This window comes from Amaranthus tricolor, chromosome 3 (assembly GCF_026212465.1).
Source record: "Amaranthus tricolor cultivar Red isolate AtriRed21 chromosome 3, ASM2621246v1, whole genome shotgun sequence".
NCBI classification, from domain to species: domain Eukaryota; kingdom Viridiplantae; phylum Streptophyta; class Magnoliopsida; order Caryophyllales; family Amaranthaceae; genus Amaranthus; species Amaranthus tricolor.
The window spans coordinates 29053389-29074722 of NC_080049.1; the positions used below are offsets into that span (position 1 = coordinate 29053389).

At 31.4% G+C, this 21334-nt stretch overlaps 1 protein-coding gene across 1 annotated transcript; it reads right to left on the reverse strand.

Moving 5' to 3' along the window:
* Positions 1–1174: 1174 nt before the first annotated feature.
* Positions 1175–9172, reverse strand: LOC130807454 (THO complex subunit 4D-like). Its single transcript, XM_057672659.1, has 7 exons — positions 8990–9172; positions 8074–8332; positions 7115–7258; positions 6966–7034; positions 5917–6107; positions 4047–4094; positions 1175–1957 (listed from the first exon to the last, which is right to left on the reverse strand). Exons 2-7 carry the CDS (start codon positions 8281–8283, stop codon positions 1786–1788), a joined length of 834 nt encoding a protein of 277 aa, XP_057528642.1. The 5' UTR covers positions 8284–8332; positions 8990–9172; the 3' UTR covers positions 1175–1785.
* Between the last annotated feature and the right edge of the window lie 12162 nt (positions 9173–21334).

Consider the following 21334-nt stretch of genomic DNA (forward strand, 5'->3'; position numbering starts at 1 on the left):
ATGTTTATTTAGTTTATCATAATCTCCAAGCTTTGACTTACGAATGCTTGAACTTTTAACGATGATTCATCCCCCCTAGAACATACATTGACTTGTAAAAACTTATGATGATGTCTCTATTACAAATACATCAAACAAAAACGACTAAATAATTATGGAGAATGATGCCAAAAATTCAACATAAATTCATTGACAACAATTACAAATACATAGCTTATTCATGACTTACAAGTTACAACCAATACAACCTAGGGTCAAAATCGTGGAATAATGGACAGGTAACATATTGACGACCAGGATCAAAATCGATCCAATCACGACCGTATTCAACTTTATAACCACAATGACAATGCTCTTCCATTGAATGTATCTTTTACCTCTATATTAATGAAAAAGCATAAAGACTCTAATTAGAAGCATTAACAAAATCAACAATAATTCAATTCAATAATAACAATAAAGAATTAATCTAAATTATAGAAAATTACCTTAACTTTGGACGATAAATCGGTGAATATGAATGAATGAATTGAGTTATAAGGTTTTTTGTATTTACAGAAGATTGATTTAACGGCTAGTTTGATAATATAACAGCTAGTTTGAACTGGTCAAAAAGCTGTTCGTGCGAACAGAGGAAAAACCAAGTTATTCGCAGTTACTAATTGCGAATAATGCTTGACCCTGTTTCACCAGGTTTTGGCTCTGTTCACACTTACTAAGTGCTAACAACTCTTTGACTTTTTTGACTAGTTCTTCTGTTTGCAGTTAGTAACTGCAAACAACACCAAACCGCAGGTTTGAAAATTAGACGCTTATTTTTGGAAATAAGTTGATTGTTGACATATTTTGTGCTCTTTTTTTATAAATTCGTTTTAACGTTTCATTTTTTGGCTTATAAGTTGTATATCACTGATCTTCACAAAAAAAATAACGTTTAAACTTGCATTTGAGCCTAAATTAGTTGATGCGTTTTAACTAATTTTTTCAGTTATCAGGATTGAATTTGTAAATTATCAGCTGAAAGTTCAAACAGGAGTCACTGGTAAAGAATAAAAGATTGGAAATTTCGGTAAAAAGCATGATTTGAATTTTGAGCAACCTTGTTCATCTTTTTTACGTTTGCACCAATTAAATTTTCTTCTATGAACAATATCATTCAAAATCTGTTCTTAAATACCCCAACAACGCTACAGCATTATTAAGGCAAAAGCATTGTTCATGCACAATTCTATAGAATTCATTTATATTCCCACATCTTGATCAAGTACCAACTGTCTAAAGCAATTAACAAATTTAGTTTTTAGCTAAGCAAAATGTAAGAGAGATGAACGTAAATGCAAAATGCTACAAAACTACATAAAGAGTGGAGCTACCAATTACAAAGGTTTACGGCTTCAGATTTATACCAGGTTACCTATATTCTAACGTGATATTAAACTGAAATTCTCGACCAGCAGATGTTGCTTTCAGATTGTTCAGCGCACCGCTGCAGATTTGATAATGTATCCATCGCTATATGCACTGTGCATATCTGAGTCTGCTTCTCCGGTAAAAGGGAATTTAAAAGGCATAAGATAGGAAAAATGGGTAATGGTAAAAATAGAAATACAACCAGAATTAAATAGAACACTAGATTTAGATCTGTTTCAAGCAATCAAACTTAAGGTAGAAAAAATCCAACAAACTAAATCTCCATGCAAACTCTACATCTACCATATCCAAGAATTAGAAGCAACCGAGTATCTGCAGAAAACCATATAACTTCAGTATCAGACATTGATGCAATTAAGAAATTTGCATTCCTTCAGCATGATAATTCTCTAGCTCCTTGTCAAGATCCTCAGCAGATTTATCAACCTGCTTCTTCCCACGACCACGTCCTCTACCTCTTCCACGACGTGCGCCTCGGTTTTGATTTTGTGCACGTCCTTGGCCATTACTTGATCCTCCTCTTGTTCTTTATCAACACGAGCATTTCAAGCAACATCAATACATTATTAAACAGTTTACATATTAACAAATAAGCTCATGATACCTAAAAACTAATACTTGCATAACACTTGCTCCAGATCTTAGCGATGAATAATAACTCAAAAAAACAACCAAAAAGTTCTAAAAAATCACTTGGGGCCTACCCCTAGCTTCTCTAGTCCACTAAAGAGTAGACAAAATATTCTTTACCATACTTGATTTCATAACAGAAGATGACGTAGCTTATCTTTCAAGCATATTTATTTTTTAAAATCAGTTAAAGTGTATGAACATCAAAAAGGAAACGGGGGACAACATTAAAAAGTAGAACATACAGATAGCACGCAACAGTTTTCATATATTCATTCAAAACCATCAATGGGACAAGTGGGTGAACTGAGAAGCATCCAACTAATATAACGAGACATAACTTCTGCAATCTCTATCAGCTAACCAATTGATGACTTTTGAGTGCGAGGGTCTTCTACTTTGATGATGACAATTCTCAAAACTGTAAATCTTATCATGGTTGGAAGTTGTAATTCATGTTGTAAATTTAAGAAGATCCAGTGTAAGACTTAACAGAGATATAAAGCATGTCTAATGAGCAATGTGTCAGGTCAACTGCTGTTGGGCTTGATAGACATGGAAAAGCCGGAAGCGTCACACATGGCATATAATCAAAGAAAAGGAAAACAAAGAGAAAAAAAGAGATAAAAGAGAAGATCGAGCAAAGAGTAGAAAGAAAAAGAGAGAACAAGAGAAGATCGAGGAAAGAGTAGAGGAAAAGAGAACAAAGAAGACTAAAGAAACAGAAAATAAGAGATGGAAGATAGAGAAGACTTGAATCCAAAAGATAAAGGTGCGAGGCGCCTACGGACGTCCCAGAGGCACAAGGCAAAGGCTCTAGTTGTGGTGCATTAGGCTCCCCAAATCCAAAAAATAAACAAGTTACCCAAAAAAAACGAGAAGAGAAGAAAAGGAAAGCCTAGTGAGTGTCTGCATCCAATAGGCTTCTAATGAGGCTAAGGCTGAAATGCACCACATAAGGCGTTCTATGTTGCAACTATCAAAGATTCATCTAGCCTCGCCCATAGAAAAAGCCAACCCCATTGTCAGTAGACACCTAGGTATATTATTTTTGATTTAGGAATGAATTCATTCAATCAGAAAGACGTAAATTTTTATGCCTTTTATTTCTCTTATTTCGATAGGACAAAATATCAATAGTTCTTTGGTTTCGGATTTTAATGGAAAATGTAGTAAAATGGCTCATTAAATTATGTGTACTTATTTATATATAGTTGCACATAAAGTATGCTACCAAGAGCCAATTGGAACCAATTGCTTCCTTAGTGTTATCACTAAGGAGGGTAGGTTGCATACATCATATCCAACCCCCATACCCCACCCCTACATGGAAACGACTTAATTGCATTAGGGCAATGGAAATTAAATATTAGGGTTTTTCCACAAATTGAAGGACTAAAATTCTTTTAAAGTCAATTTACATAAAATCTTGTCGGCAAGTTGTTTTATAACTTGGTAGTTAAAATCTCATCTATTTCATGACTCTTTCTTTGAGGTGGCCCAGGGCAAGCAGCGTCAAAAGCGCACGCCTTTCAAATATCGCTGCATAAACTACCTAATGCAGTTTTTTGTTGGCTTCAATGTGCTTAGTGCCAAGGCGTCCTTCGGGTGTGCTTTAAAAAATAAGCCCACTCAGTCTCCAACAAAATTAAGTAATTTTTCTTAGCCCCATTCCAAGCAAGTCAAAAAAGACAACATAAAGAGCTTCAGATCTAAATTAATAAAGGGCTCTTCGTCTGTGAAATCCAAAACATGAAAACTGGCAATTTCAATATCCACCTTCATGAGGTGCAAAACCGACCCAGCTATCCCCTGCTTATCTCACCAATACCAAAATCATGATTAAGGATTAAAACGGGTGGACATCAAGTCCTTGTCTGCCTAAAAACTGTTGGCCACAAAATATCCAGAACAATAAGTGCAAATGAAATGAAAACTAATTTTTTGGTACAGCTAAATAAAAATTCATAATATGAATGACTTACCCAACACCACGGTTCATTTGAGCTGAAGTTGAGTGGCCATTATTGTGTCTGCATGAAAGGAAAATAATTGTGAAGTCAAACAAAAATAACATAAATCCAAAATTAAATATCCAAAATGACACTCATACCAAGTAGATAATGGAACTAGAGATTTTCTGCTACAAACTTTGACTAACAAGGAATAATCTATTATTATTTATTACTACATAAAACCAACCAGCTGCAAACTAGAAAAATGTACAATGGTGAGTGGAAGAATTTAAAACACAAATGATGAAAATGTTCTAACAAATCACGTGTTTGGAATTGAACAATCTTCTACCAACTATTCAATGAAATATGCCCCGAGTGTAAACGTCATGTAAAGGAAAGGGAGAAAAAGTGGTAAAAATATATATTTTATGGGGAAGTGAAAGAAGTGTGTAAATGAGATGAAAAGGCAAGTTAAATGTGTGGATAAGAGTAAAAAGAGTCAAAATTATACAACATGTCAAGGCCTTAATCCCAAAGGATTGGGATTAAAACAAAAATTCATTTGGAACAAAATCCATTGAATAGTTTGAAAAGGAAATTAGGGAGAAATTCATGGGACAAATGGAGTATTTCACAGATGCCCAATTGCCCATGTAGTTCAATAAATTCATTTGAAGTCTCGTATGGTTTAAAACCAAAATAGACTTAAATAACCCATTCACCAAATTATGAAAGACTAATTCAACTTAATTCAATGAAAACCAAGAAAACAAACAACCCCCAAGCACCAAAGAGCAAGGTATTTAATAAGAGAAACAATCTTCAGATTAGCAAAGTATTCAAGAAGCAAGACTGGTATAGCGAGAAGAAAGAAAAAAAGTCGATGCATATGGACATCTTGCGTGATGAGCAACTAGTTGGCCACATCCCAACATTTTCCACTAGAAGTCTTGAGCTCTCCATCGAAGATTTTAGTTATACAAGATACAGGATTGGCAATCAACAATAGTTGCAATTCTAGATTGAGAATTTGAAAAGGAATACATGGGAACCAAGAGTCAAAGTGGATATCTAATCTTCGGCTTCCAAAGGTTACCAATTACAATGAATCCCAATCAATTCATTCGCAAAATCATGTCAACCTATGGTTGTAAGTTTTTACTAGAGGAAATACCATTTAAGCATCATAATGTATAATCAGATCAACCAAGTACTACAAAAAACACGTACGTAATTACAGTTTAAAGCCAACCACATACTAACCACCAAACATTTAACCAAACTACTAGATACTTGAGAAACAATATAAGAAACCATCTGGTCTGAGACAGTACATAAAAGGTTATGGACATGGGTATGTCTCTTACAGCAAACCCTACAGCTATATCAACTGTGCTAATTGCACAAAATTACTATCACTTAATACATAATATATATTTCTATTGACTCTCCTCAAGCTTTGCTGCTTTCTAATATGAGAAAACTACAACGGGCAAAAGCTAAAATACATCACTCAAGTTTTTGTTACCCCATTTTCCTATTTGAGATTTAGATACCCATAAATGATTATCCCCCCCCCCCAACGTAGTCACATGGGTTCTTGACTTAAATCAACAATAAGTATTGTCCTGTTTTACTTTCACTCAAATAACATCGAACCACAACCTATAAAAGCGGCAATACACTTATGGGAAACCCATTTTCCTACTGCAGAGTAAGTGTGCCTCATAGTGAAATTTCAACAGAAGTGTACAAATAGACAGACACATTGACCAACAAACAAAAATCTAACAAGCAAGACAAATTCAATACATTAATAGATACATATGCTTAAACATATATATACACACAGACATGTAAAGAGTGGGAGAGAAAGATCCAAAAAACAAATGCATACGTCATAACAACTCTTCTTGTTGCCTTTCCGTTAGGCCCTCCAACAACGTTTACACGAGCAGCCACAGGAACTCCTGAATTGGGGCTTGCAACCTCAATCCTCATAGGCCTTCCATCAAGTTGAACATTGTTGTAACGCTTGTGTGCAGCAAAAGCGTCACTTCTTTTTGCATAAACAACTTCAGCTGATCCCTGCAATCAGTCACCATCACCACATGATAAGATCAGTATTATTTCTCAACCCACAAAAAATTTCATCTAGCAACCAGCCAACACCACAAATTGAAATTGAATGATAACATAAACAGCATACTTGAATCTTGCAGGAAAGACAGAGAAGCATAGGCTTGTATTCATGAATACGTGAAAATTGATATTATTATTTACCATAGTAGATTAAACAAGAAATTTAGAAATACAACACTTCCATTAAGAAAATTAGGACACAATAGACAACGGATAGTTATTAATAAATTGAGCATGAATCATTTAATTTAAATAAAAACATCAATAAACTTTATCTAGCAAGAATATTTGGCCTTTTATCTAAAAATCACAAATCAATGCTCAAATGGGGAAGCATTCACTAAATTACAAAATAAAAAAGAATTGTAAGCGACTATCACAAGAGGCAGAATTTCACATCAATTAACATAATATTCAAAAACCAATGCAATATATATGCATCTACAGAACAACAGAAGGACAGCAAACAATCTACGTACTCTAATACAGAAACAAAGAAAATTGAAACATGTAAGTTCTCATCACAAGCATCCTCCAGCATCATATCAGCTAAAAAAAAGGTATATTTCACAGAACTTTCAAGATGGCATAATACTCGATGAAATATTCATTTAAGCCACCACGTCACAAACCAAAGTGCAGCACAATCAACATATCAATGCATGTCAAATTTCACTGTCGTTTTCTGTGTCTCATAGCATAGAAAACAAAAACCATAGTCAAACACCAAATGCACATAAATATTTTACTTCAAACACAGTTCATAAAGGAAGACTACAAGGGAAAGCTGGAATTGTCACTTACACTGGGTTTACCATTTTTGTCAAAGTGAATAGCATAACGCTTCAGCTCCCCAATCTCAGAGAACAGCTCCTGATTCCAAGCTCAAATTTCAGGCCCAAAAATAACCAGTCTCAAAGGTCTTTAAATTAAACTTAAGAATTAAGCAGTACCCTTATGTCATCATTGCTAACTCCAGCATCCAAGTTTGAGATATATAACTTGGTACCACTTTCCATGGCGGGTATTCCAACAGCTGCAAGGCTATCTTCGAGCAAATCATGTTGCCATGGGAAATTCTTGCTTCTGCGAAAAGACTGGTGATACCAATGGGAAACAGACCCATGTGGAGGAAAAGTTGAAGTCAGCATACTAGAAAAGGATGACTTGCCATTCTTGAGGTGTCAGTGAGATTTTCATATAAAATGTAAAAGAAACTACTAATGATCAATCCAAATACATTCGAGAAGCCCAGATAAGCCATTGAGAAGAGTAGACAAGCCAATATCATGACCAGAAGAAAGTGAATTCAAGGTTTATTTTAAAGGGTGATAAAACAGAAGGTGGAAAGAAACTGCAGGATTGAAGCATTTGTATAACATAAGTTATAAGCTAAAGAGATCACTTTCTGAATAGAACTAAATTCCTCATCAAAGGATGTTGAAGTAGGACGGCAACTTCCACAAAAGAGAGGAATCCCAAGATTTTTATCAATACAAGTTAACAATCCTCTTGAGTATAATTAGAGTCAAAATAAATAAAACTACCAAGGCGCTAACAAGTATATGGATTAATGACTGTTCTGAATCGTATGGTTGACTAGCAGCGGTCCTCACTGACCAAGATAATACCAAATTTTAAGATGCAGCAAAGGACTTCCAGTAATGGGTCATTGGATGTCCCTCAAAATGATGCAACAAAACTTTTCCAAATCAAATAACATCAACCATAGGAAAGCAATGATGTAGAAGTGCTGAACAAGAGTACACCAGAAACTTTCTCCAAAATGTGTAATTAGGTTAATGAGTATTTGCTTGCATTTTCAATTTTTATGATCACCATAAACCACAGCTCCTAAAGCAAATGCCAGACTTTAAAAAGAATTCATAAAGCATCCGAAGTTTAGGCTTGCCTTGGCTATAGCAAAAGATGACGGTCTAGTATTAACTCCAAGATGGCCCTGTCGTCCTGACCCTCTTCCTACCCCTCTCATCCTTCCACCGCTAAAAGAACCACCTCTACCTCCACGAACTCGAGGGGCACCACCTCTTCCTTTACCTCTACCTGCACTTTTCTTGCTCTTTATAATATCGTCTAATGACATATCCAAAGCCTTATCCATATAGAATAGAGATTCAAAAAGCAGCAACTTGGACAGTAAAGCGATAAACCTGAAAAACAAAACCAATAAAGAAGTCAACATTAGTCCAATCATTATATAGTTTATACACAACAAACCTTTCATGATAGCATGAAATAATAGTACACCGTCTTAAGGCCCAAAAAATAACATGAGCGCATACCTAATCGTCAAAAGCCAACAACGATAAATAACAAATGACGTTCACTGATTCTCTACGCGAAAAGGTAATAATAATCTATGAAAATTAATAGCAGTCGCTTATGCAACAAATGTGCACCGTGATTGAGATCTTTATGACAAAAAAGAAATTTCATAAAACATTGAGAACAAACAATCGACTTTTAGTCAACACAATTGCACGAAACGATCAGATCTACCAGATTTAAAACTCACATAAACTAATCGATACAATATAACGAACATCGGAGAAAATCAAGTTAAACGACGAAGAACAAAATCGACCAAACAGAACAAAACCTAAATAAGAATAAGCAAAAAGCCTCCTAAAGGATAAGAGAACAGATTGTCGCAAGGTTGACATAATCGAATACAAAATAAAATTTATAAACCCTACTTGACCAAAAAAACAATTCATCAGTAATTTCTCAAACGAACAAAATCAAAGATTGATGACAAATTTCGCATAACAAATCAAAAAGGAAAACCTAAAATCGCGAGTGCTTACCAAGAGTTACAGGCCACGAAGCGTTCTTCGATTTGTTGTACGTCAATCGAAGCAGCAGGTCTGGATCTTCTCTCGTTTTCTTCCTGTTATTCTCTTTCGTCTCTCTATCTTCTCTCGCTTTCTCTTTCTCTCTCTCTCTCTCTAGATGGAAAAGAAGATTATAACTAGCGGAGGAGAAGCTGGAGAGAGAATAGATTATTTTTATACGAGGAGAAGTCCTTAACGCGCAAGTCTCGCTCTGTGGCCACTGTGGGTAAGAAGATTGGGCTGGATTCAGATGTCGCTACAGGAAAAATTAAAATTTTAAGTCAAAAAATAAAAAAAAATAATCCAACTTTTAAACTTATTCCAAAAGTATGCGTGAAATCTCAAATCTAACTGTGAACAGGTCAAAAAAGACAAAATAACTGTTCGCAGTTACTAACTGCGAACAGCTGTTTTGACCTATTTTTGTAGAGCATGTTGTTTGCAATTACTAACTACAAACATGTCAAATAGCTGTTCGCAGTTACTAACTGCGAACAGCTATTTTGTCTTTTTAGGTTTGGTAATTTCACGCATATTTCTGGAATAAGTTTGAAAGTTGAATTATTTGGTTTATTTTTTTGATTTTTTAACTTAACGATTTCAAATTTTCTCGCTAGCGGCTGGTTGAAACCTAGGCCGGTTCAATCGGCTCCAAACAGGAAAATTTGAATGAAATAACAAAAAATGTAAAAAATCCCAAAACTTAGCCGAGTCCGTCTCAAATTGAGACTAAGAGTGGGTCGGCCCAATTCATGCGTGTAACAACATCACACGTTTTTCCTTGTTTTTTTTCATTTTCTGGGTATTTATCAATTTTGATTTTAAATGTATTAATTTCAACGTAAAGTAATACTCAAATATATCATTTAAAGTAAAAAAAATCTCAATTTAAACCAAGAAGTGATCAATTTTGACGTTAAATTGATCAATTTCTACCTAAATATAGTTCTGTTTCACAATTTTAAAACGAAGTTATATAAAATGGTATTATTCTATCATTCTATGAATGAATTTCAAACAACAAATAAATGGTCAATAAAACTATCAATAATAGTGTTAAAACTATTAAGGTTTAAATTTGAACTAAATGCTATATAATATATCTATACAATTTGAATACTTATTTTTATAACTATAATTGAAGATTAGAAATTCAAAATTAAGTTAGATTATAAAACATCATTGTCAAATTATATGTCATAATTTAAATATTAACATATCAAATTTGAATTAAAACCTATACAATATCTTTATAGACTTTGTAATACTTATTTTGAGAACAATAATTGAAGCTTATAAGTTCAAATTTGAGTTAAATCATAAAACATCAATTGTCAATTTATGTGTCATAATTTAACTATTAACATATTCAATTTGAACTATTTACAAGTATATATAAACGTGTTGAGAAAAGAGTAATATCACTATTATTGATCAATGATTAAAGAGTACAAGTACTCTTATGTTCCGTTAGAACCATCATGTTGCATTGAATAAAAGTACTTGTATTGTACAATGTTTTAACACTATTATTGATAGTGATATTGAACATTTATTTGTTGTATAAAATTCATACATAGAATGATAAAATAATACCTTTTTATTAACTTCATTCTCAAATTGTGAAATAGAACCATATTTAGGTAGAAATTGATCAGTTTAACGTCAAAATTAATCACAAATAGGTCAAAATTGAAATTTTGTTTTTATGTTAATTGATCTGTTTAGAGTTTACTTTAAGTTGAAATTTATAGCTTTAAGGTCAAAATTAATACTTTTAAGATTAAAATTGAAAAATGTCCAAAAATGGAAAAAAAAAACGAGAGAAAGCATGTGAGATTGATATACACGCGAACTAGGCCAGCCCAAATTGACGGTCTCATTATGGGGTCGTCTCGTCTAAGACCAACTGGCAAAAAAATCAAAAAATAAGCAATGGGGAAATTTATTTCCCAATTTGCCCAGAGCTAAGGTTTGGGTTGTTCGCTGTTACTAACAAGAAGCAAAGATGGCTGGTCAAAAAAGACAAGTTTTTTGTTCGCTGTTACTAACAGCAAACAAAGACTTAGACTTTTTTTACCAGATTTTTGTAGTAACAGCGAACAAAAGAAACCTGATCAAACAAGGTCAAGCCTTTGTTCGCTATTAGTAAATGCGAACAAAGGTTTGACCCTGTTTGACCAGGTAAAATCTTAACAGCGAACTCAAACCTCAGCTCTTGGCAAAAAGTGCTTATTTTGGGAAATAAATTTTCCCATTGCTTATTTTGAGATTTTTAAATATAATTTTGCTTAATTACTTCAAATTTTCCTTCATTTATATGTACGTATTTTACTTATTTTATTTGTAAGTTGCAGGTAGGAATGGCAACGGGTCTGACTTGTTTTTGCTTTTTTTTTTTGTATTTTTGAATGGTGTTGAGATTGCAAATTTGCAATAAAGCTATATTTATAGACTTATGATAATAAATTATTATCATTAGTCTATAAATATAGTTTTATTGCAAATTAGAATTAGAATTAAAATTAGAAAATATAGCAAGTGCACTTGATTCGGGAGTGCCTGGGCTTACAGGAGGACTACTGGGGTCTGGGAGGGAAAATTAGAATTAGAAAATTATATATATTTAATAAATTTAATATATAAAAAAATAAAACGGGTCCTTCAGATCCGCGAGTCCGGGTTTGGGTATTTTTCTCAGATCTGGATTCGGACCCGTGAAATTTAAACGGATCCGGATTCGCCGAGTCCATTTTATAAGGATCCAGATTCGTGAAAACGGATACGGATCTACGAATCCGGAATAGGTCCAATACCCATCGTCATCCCTAGTTGCAGGTTTATCTCTCTTTGAAGACATTTCTCGAGCCAAGGGACTCTTTGATCGCACTCTCCTCTATGGGTATGAGCTGCTGTAACACCCCCGAATTTCCTCACGTCCCTAAACCAAAACCGTAAAGGACGAGAGGAAATTCGGGTGCTACAGCTGCCGTCTGTCTTCCCTCCCCAAACCCTAACCATAATTTTCTATGAGCGAGATACACTGGGTATGATGATGATGACGACTTCAAATTTTCCTCCAAATAGGGTCGTTGATTTGTGTTGGCTCACGAGGCTTTGGCATACCATGAAGTCGAAATTGAAGAAAATAAACCTTTTCAACTCGTCTTGTATGAGTCGTCTCACTATGAGACGGGTCAATATAATTTTCCTATTTCTTTAATTGATTACTTTAAGATCGTAAGTGATCGTTTTAAAGCTATCACTTTAGGACTGAAAATGTATATTAGGTCAGCACAATAAAGATGGTCTCACCGTGAGACCGTCTCATTTAAGAATTAGTGAGGTTTTTCAAAAAAAAAAACTCCCAAAATAAGATTGAAAAATTTTTATTTCCCAAAATAAGTGTCTCTCAGTCTATGTCAGTGATATAGTAATGTTTAGCTATTGTTAACAGCCAGGGACGAAGCCAGGATTTGGAAGTAGGGGCCAAATATTCGATATACAAGCAATTTATTTACTATAAAAAGATTAGTTATATTATGAAAATATTAATATCATATTGATTGAAATGAACTTGAATCATAATAGAAATTATATTAAATAATTAGAGTTAAAACTTCCATATAATTTTCACTTTTGTAAAAACCCAAATGTCTTTTTGACTCTACTATTCCCCTAGTAAGTCTCAAAAACAATACTATTAAAATTAAGATAGTAAAAATATAAATACACACTAAAGAGGATAAAAGTAAAATAATAAAAGATAAAAAGTAATGACATTACAATATAAATTTATTAGTTTATTGAAAAACAATAGTTTGAACTTATGTTATATTTTTGCACTGTAAAATCTATATATCATAAATTAGTAAGGGAACCAAAGTTGTAGTAGCTTTTGTTAATAGCGGCCGATTACTAAAACTGAGTTAAAAAGTCAGTCAAGTAATTGTCCTTGTTGCTAACAGGGGGCGATTGTTGGGCGGATTTTTTTGAATCAGTTAATTGCCGATAACTTTGAATGTACATGGTCTGTTGTTATTAATACTCTAATAGCAAACAATTGTTTTCTCATATACCTTAATCTAATGTTTTGTTCACATATGACCCGTTGTTAGTAACAACAGACGATTACTTAAACTAAGTCAAAAAAGTCAGCCTACCAATTGGTCGTTGTTACTAACAGCGAACATTATCATACCTTAGGCTTAGACTAGGAGACACTTATTCTGAGAAATAAATGTTTCCCAAGCTCACTTTGAGACTTCTTTAAAAAAACTTATTTTGTTCCAATTTCCCCATGAAGTCTTGTATGAGATTGTTTCATCACAAAACAGACTCATATAATTAATGTTTTCTAAAATTTATCACCTTTAAGTTATTCTAAAGTTTTAATTGACTACTTAAAGACTATAAAAAGTGATCACTATAAAATTATTAGTGGTCACTCTAAAATTAAAATTATAAGTGATTATTTTAAGGTGAAAAATAATCACTTTAAAATTATACTATACATTGGATTTAGTCCAATAGAAAAAAACTCATCGTGAAACATTCTTATATGAGAATTTGTGTTGACCTAAAATAGTGCGTCAAACTTAATCGAATCCAAATCATTAGTTGATTAATTGATTAATAATTGGGATTTGGGTCTACGAAATTAAGGTTCTAACAATCAAAGTTAAGATGGAGACAATTTAGTTGAAAAATGTGTGAGTTTGTATTTTAAGAAATTGAGCTCTTGGAATTAACTTGTCTTATTGTGAAATGGTCTTATTAAAAAGTTTGTTATTAGTAACAACGAATAAAATTTCCATGTTGACATTTTGACCGACTCATTTAAATAGTTTGTTCTTAAAAGCTTTTCTTTATATTTTAAGTATACTCTGAACTTGCTCGTTGTTCTAAATGATGAATAACGACAGATCATAAGTTAAATAAAAAACACTTTTTTGGAAAATAATTTAAAAAATGCTCATTTATATATCTTTAAATTAAAATAAACTTATTTACTTCAGAAATTGAAAATGGTTGGGATATATTGGCCGTAGCATCTAGATCAGAAGTTAGGTATCGAGCATGACATAACTAATGTAGTTGAGCCCTTTCTATTTGGCACAATGGGCAGCCATTTTGGGTTGAAATGGTTTAAAATCAGAGCCCACTATTAATAAATCAACGAAAAATGGTAGGCTTGCTAGCATGGTTCTTGTATAATTATATTTGATTGAAGGTTCTGGGAGACAATCTAAGTCATACGACTGGGCAAGGCTTAATAAATTTTATATTTTTATTTTACTATATCGATTTTAAAATTTAAAATCTGATTTTAAAATTTATAATGTCAATTTCAATGCTTTAAAGACTAAATTTAAAGTGTGGCCATCCTAACTTAAAGTTAAATTGAAGTTTTAAACCTCAAAGTTAGTCTTTTAAGTCATGAAATTGGTTTTTTCGAGTCGAGAGACTCTCTGTCCGCTTCCTTCTTTATGAGTATGAGTTGTTGTCTTCAATCCATCTTCAAACTCTGATCATAATTCCTATGAACAAAATACATTGATTGCTTACGTTGATGACGCTAAAATTATAAACCCTAGCTGTCTAAAACTCTCCCCACTAATCCCTTTCATACAATCCCGTTCCCTCCCAAGTCCCATACTTTCTTGGACAAATATACCCCCAATTCTCCTTGGCTCCATCAATCTATATTTGAAATGTTCGTAATTATTTTTTTCTAACAAAAATAATATATGACTAACAAAGATGCTTCCACACGTTTAAAATTTGCATCAGTATGAAAGTGAAATCTATTTTCTAAAAAATTTATTAACTTTTCAATTATTTATCCGTACATTAATTTTTATTGTATTATTCTCCCATTAATCCAACTCAAAATTCAAAAGAAAAGTTTACAAATATAGCAAATTCAACATACAAAGATTTATATTTCAAAAACAGTTGAATTAAATTAATTAGCTTTTAATTCATTAATCAAGCGTAACTTAATTGATGATGTGTTTTTTTTTTTTTTAATTTTATGAATTAGAGGTTTAAAACTTACTAACATTAAATTTATTATTTTCCATTTTACCAATTATCATTAATGATTGATGAAAAAATTCGATTTTCTGAATAGCTTGCACCGAGCCACCGACCCTCATATGCCAACTTTTCAAAAAGTTAATAATAAAAAATTTTAAAATGTATTGGGTAGTTGTAATGGCAATTGGCAGGTATATAAGCAGAATATGCTGTCTAGTATGTCTATATATTTATCCCCTTAAAATGTGAATATAATTAAAAACCAGCATTTCGTCTCCACTGCACTTGTAATTTGTAAAGAAAATAATCTTATTTCTTATAGACTTAATTGAATCAACTAGAACCAATTAGCTTTTAATTTTACGAGGGTGTTTCTAGCTGACAGCGGATAGCTGATTATAGTGGTTGATTTGAATAGCTGATTTTATTAACTAGTTTAACCAGCTGATTTTAAACTTGTTGTTATAAACAGCTTGTTCAAAAATAGCTTATTTGTATTAATAAGCGGTTTTAACTTTTAACCAGCTAATTCACCAAACACTAACATTAACTGGTTTGACCACCCAACCCTCTATATCAAAATAAGCCAAAATTATTCAATAAGCTAATTTGCAAAACACCCGTATATATAATTTGCAAAGACAGTTGCATGACAACATTAGTTCTGAATTGATCCTTAGCTGATAGATGATTTGTGGCATTTTGTCCGCATATAAGTACTTCATCCGTCAAGAATCTCCGGGTAGTATATTGGTTGAGAGTTTTTTCTCTCACGTCCTTATAATAACTGAAAAGGGTTAAATTTTCACCGTCTAATAAAACGATAATTAAGTTTTCTCTTCGTCTTGCAGTAAAGATAAACTAGCCTACCGCTTAATAGAAACAAAATTTCATCAGTCTTAATTAATTTGCTATATTAATTGATTATTTTAATTTGTCTTGGTGAATTTGATGCAATTATAGATTTTCGATTTGACTAGAATTTTTTTTTTAACTCTTTTAACAAATTTATTTTTTCTTCTCTTCTTGTCTATACATTTCTTTTAGAAAAATTATTAAAAATAATCTAATATTTTTTACTCATTTTATGAATAATGCATGTCACATATTGATTATTTTCTAATAATCACATCTTTAAGATGTATTTGCTCCCAACATACCTAGTGTGAAGAGGATGGTGGGGTCCTGATGATCCAAGGGGTGGGACATGTAGTGATTCATATCACTAATTATGTTACAGTAAATACATAGCAAAAATAGATAAGTGAATAATTAAATTATTTTCGACAATTTCTCTTTTCTTTTATTAAGTTTTTTTCTTCTTAAATTCACTGTTTTTTTTTAAATGAATCTTAAATTTACTTAAACGGTCCACACTTTATAATCAATATACATGTAATAAGGTCCATAAATATAAATATATAGACCGACTCTACTGGTGAGTTGCATGCAAATTGCCACAAGGAAGATTCTCATATTTGACATTGACTTTGAGTGTATCTTCTGTCACTTTGAGGATATTCCATTTCCAGGGATAAAATAGTACGTAGTGCACAATATATATATATATATATATATATATATATATATATATATATATATATATATATATATGGGTTCTAAATAAAAATTCAGGATCCAGGAACAATGAATTAGAATAGGGCATTACAGCTTTAATTGAAGTATAAACCTTCAAGGTATCATAATGTAGTGGACCCAAAAGGTAAAGGATGGGAAGATAAACAACATTGATGAAGTTTGTGATTACAGCAATTTGATTCATGTGTACAAACTTGATGCATGGTGTTTGAGCCTAGAGACTATTTTAGGAATATAAATTTGTTTAGTAGGCCAATTTTTGGGTCGGATCTTATAAGGTTTGATCAGTTTTTTCTTAGGTAATTTAATAATTTGATTCAAGTTGGTTTGGTTGCTGGTCAAATCTAGTTGAGGTTTATATTGGGTCAATATTTCACTAAGTCAAAATTTAATTTTAGGTCGGGTTAAATTTGATTTTTTTTTAATGTTTTGGGCGCTTATAATCTTGTATTTAATTTCACTGTGACTTAAGTGTTGCAAAATAATTTATAAAGTTTTGTCCAATAAATTTTACTAGTAAAGAGTTTATTGTCATACATAAAACGAAACTACTTACAATTAGAACCGTAATTTGTTTTGTACTTTTGTCCTAACCACTTCAAGTGTCTTGTTTGCTTCTACACACTTCTAAATTCACTATATCAATCTTAAATATTTTTTAATTGTGCATGATAAAAAATTATAAAAAGGTGATATTAATGAAATTAATATAGAGATGTATCAAATATATTCACTCTTAACTATATTTTAATTTATAGATGCCGATAAAAAATAAAATAAAAATTTAAAGTGATTTATATATAGAGTAAAATTACAAATAGGAGACTTAAAAGCCAATAATATGATGAAGTATTATTACTATTATTTGTAATGATAACTACTTTGTTGTCAAAAGTTTGCTTCATTAAAATTTTCAATTTTGTAGAAGAATCAAGAAATTATGGAGAATCTCTATAGGAAAAATATGTGAGTTTCAGTAAAAAAAAATAAATGTAAAAATTAATTATGTATAGAGCAGGAAAAATGTAAAGTAAGTGTAAAATAGATATTTAAATAATTATTTTTTGGCCCAAAATAGTTTAGTAGTAAGTAATAAGAAACGGTAAAATAAAAAGTGTGCGAGTACATTAAAATGGAGAAAGTATAAGGTTTAAGATGTTTAATTATTACTGTAAATTATGTTTGTCTGTAAATATTATTTTTTTCGCAAAAATAAAATGTTTGATCATTAATACTCTGAAGAGTTCCTAAAACTGTGAGGAAAAACTAGTAAATACTTCACAGTTCATTTGGGTTTACACTTAAAAATAATTGAAAATGACATATAATAAGAGAAATTGTCAGTTATCACTTGAAGCAACCAAACTTACGGAAAAGAGAAAATGAATTATAAAATGCATACAAAATATCATGACAACCTTTTTGGGAAGCAAAATACTAAAAATACCTTTCTTGTAGGAGTAACTTAAAGTTGCGTCATTTGATGTATCAAATCTTATCTACTCTTATTCTAGGGCAATTATCATAAGAATGAAAATCGTTTCAATTAGATATTATCAAAACAAATTAATTAAATTAATACATAATTAGTGCTGATAAAATAATTAAATAATTAAATTATTCTGATAAAATTAAATAAGAGAACATAGTACGTGGATGATAACTAAAAAGTAAAGAAATCATTATCCAAAGTAGAAATATAGCGAAGTTAACGGAATGAGACAGATTAAAATGATAATGGTTGCAAACTCATGTGGTCCGTTTGATAGTAGGTATTAAAATGGTGAGAATGATAATGAAATATAATGTTATTTTGGTAGGAAAATCTCTTAACAAATTAAATGATCATGCTTATTCTCCTCCTATCATCTCATTTTATGTTGTAAATAGAAAAATTGTAAACAAAAAAACTTTACACGATCAAAGTTTCATTAGCACTACAAAAAACACCATTACACCGACTAACGAAAACCGTTGAAAATCAGTCGGTATAGGCCTATAACAACTAATTTCCGACTATTTTCAACATACAATCGAAACAAACAAAGTTGATATTTAATTTTAGTGGGTAAAATAGTTGGAATTTCCAACTAACAACTAACAGTCAAAAAATTAATCTGTAATCTCCAAGAAAATAATACGGTACAAATTATTCTTATTACCATTGTATAATACTAAAACCCAAATGAAACGATAAGATACAAAGAGAGGGTAGCAATCAAGAAATTGATCATGGAATAAGTTGATAGAAATATCTTGACATGAAAAAATGGATAAGGACAAAATCAAAATCATGCTTTTATCATCTTTGATTGCTGATTGCATGATTTCCAGCTAGCTGATCGAGTAATTCCATATTATTTCTCATTATCAAAGACTACTTCAATTATATATTCAATAAAAGAACTAGAAACAAATTTAATTAATGGCTCTTCAAGATTTTTGGAGCTCTTTTATGTACGTATTTTTATGGCTACATAGTATATACGAGCCATTTAATTAATTTTTTCATCAACATTAATTATGCCCCATCACATTACTATTTCGAGATTTTATTAGAAGGTTAAACATAATTATAGGCTAAAGTTGTTGAACAAATGGTTGAAATGTTGTTGTCCACGCACCAATTTTTTATTTTATTGAAACTGATATAGAAATATATAAGATAAATTATTGTATAAAATAAAAATATAACAAAATAATTTGAATATATAAGTAATTTTTTTTGGAGAACTATATAGTTAAAATTAATAATAAGCTATGCTTTATTATATGTCACATATATTATATATTAATTAATCATTATCATATAGTTTAATACATATATAAGATGAAAATTACTAGTTAAAGATTACTTCTATTTTATTCCTCTCACTATAAAAAGAAAGTTGGCATACCAACAGAAAATTTCGACTAGCATAAAATAGTTTAGAATGTACAACTGAATTTCTACCATCCAATATGTGAATAGAAAATTATGACTAAAGTCCTACTAATATGATGTTAGTCGGAAATTTCAACGTACATTCTACATTTCTACTGTTTTCAACTCAATTTCCGACTCAATCGGATTGGCGTTAAAATGTTATTTTATAGGTATTGAAAATTATTGGGAAATTGAAATTTTCCGACTACTCAATCTCCAACTAAAGAATGACTCAATTGAAAGACGTCTCTCACAATACTAGTTCTTCTCTTATATGATACAAGTTGCATGTGGGCATGTGGGTTAACAATGGGCACTCCATCAGTCTTTCTCACATGTGAATGTCCTTAGAATTGTAGCCCACTAAAAAATTACAATTGTATTGAAAATAAACATCTAATTAAAGACTTTTTGACCATTGATTTGTGATTAATCTTCGGCATAAAAACAATTAAGCTCTGATATCATAATAGAGTTTAAGAAATAGGCTTGAGCAACACAAATAAGAAAGAGAAAATGTAATTCACTTATTAAAACATGAGCGAGTTAACTACTAAAACTAATTAACTAATTAATTTTATAATTTTGAGTTGAGAAGATTATTATATTAATAATATTTAGGATTAGGAAGAAAACAAAAAGTAATCCAAATTAAGGTCTAATAATAAACTGAACAATTCGCCAAAGTTATAAAACGGCTCTTAGTAAAGGGCAAGGGTCAAACAATGAAGTACCAGAAATGTAATGAAAGAATCTAATATTTTGTCATAATAAAAAAATGGTAAGCATTCCCAAAAACAATGGGAAAGATAGGACCAAATCATACGCGGCGTGAAGAATTGAAATCATGCCTTGTGAGATTCTTCATGTCTTAGGGGTACGGCTAGCTTCGTGATTCTTTTATCTTAGCATTTAGGGTTTAATTAACTAATCAAATTAAGAGTATATTCTATTGTGATTAAGTCTTTCATTCATCTGGATTAGACTAATAAATACGTAGTATTACTACTTTCCATATAATATACCTAAAATCTAAAAATAAACCCAATCATTTGCCTAAAACTCCATCTCAACCAAAACTATATATTTTTTTCTGAAAACATCCATTCTAATTAATAAGTATGATTATCAAAAATTAAATTTACAAAACAATGACCCGACCCGAACCTAACTAACATCAAAGTCCACTAATGATTCGACTCATCATCAACACGACTCGTTAAAGACTCATTTAAAAGTGATCTGACCCTTAACCTGTTAGATCGACCTGCCCCCATGAGAGCATGAACAATGAGGAGGACAAATATATCCTCTTCACAATTCTATTTTTTTCTCCATTTGACACATCTTCCTGCACATTATTTTTCACTATTTACATCCTCTTCCTCATTTTTTTCTTTTAATTTGTCCAACATCCAAGGGTGTACTCTTTCATCTTCTTTTCACTTTCTCACTCCTACTCACATAACCCACTACACATTCTTTTACTTATTACCAAAGTCAATAATTGTAATTTGTTTAATTATTGAAAAATAAATATTGTTTAGCCAATTAATTTGCATAATTAATTAATTAGCGGATTACTATTCGTAAAAATTCAACCCACACAAAAAATTGAAGTGTGTGAAATATAGGCAAAGTTATGTTCATTTTATAGAGAAAAAAAATAGAGCCGTTGGTGAAATTATTTTGAAATTTTACTTTACCGTTTTTTAATAACCGTTTTAAATAATACCATAGTAGTTAAATAC

Bases quoted from the DNA above. Each gene is read 5' to 3' on its own strand.
- LOC130807454 (XM_057672659.1), bottom strand. From the start codon at position 8,283: ATGGATAAGGCTTTGGATATGTCATTAGACGATATTATAAAGAGCAAG. The intron at 7,035-7,114 runs GTACTGCTTAAT...GCTTGGAATCAG, and splicing joins TTAGCAATGATGACATAAGG to GAGCTGTTCTCTGAGATTGG. The intron at 6,108-6,965 runs GTAAGTGACAAT...GACTGATTGCAG, and splicing joins ACAAAAATGGTAAACCCAGT to GGATCAGCTGAAGTTGTTTA.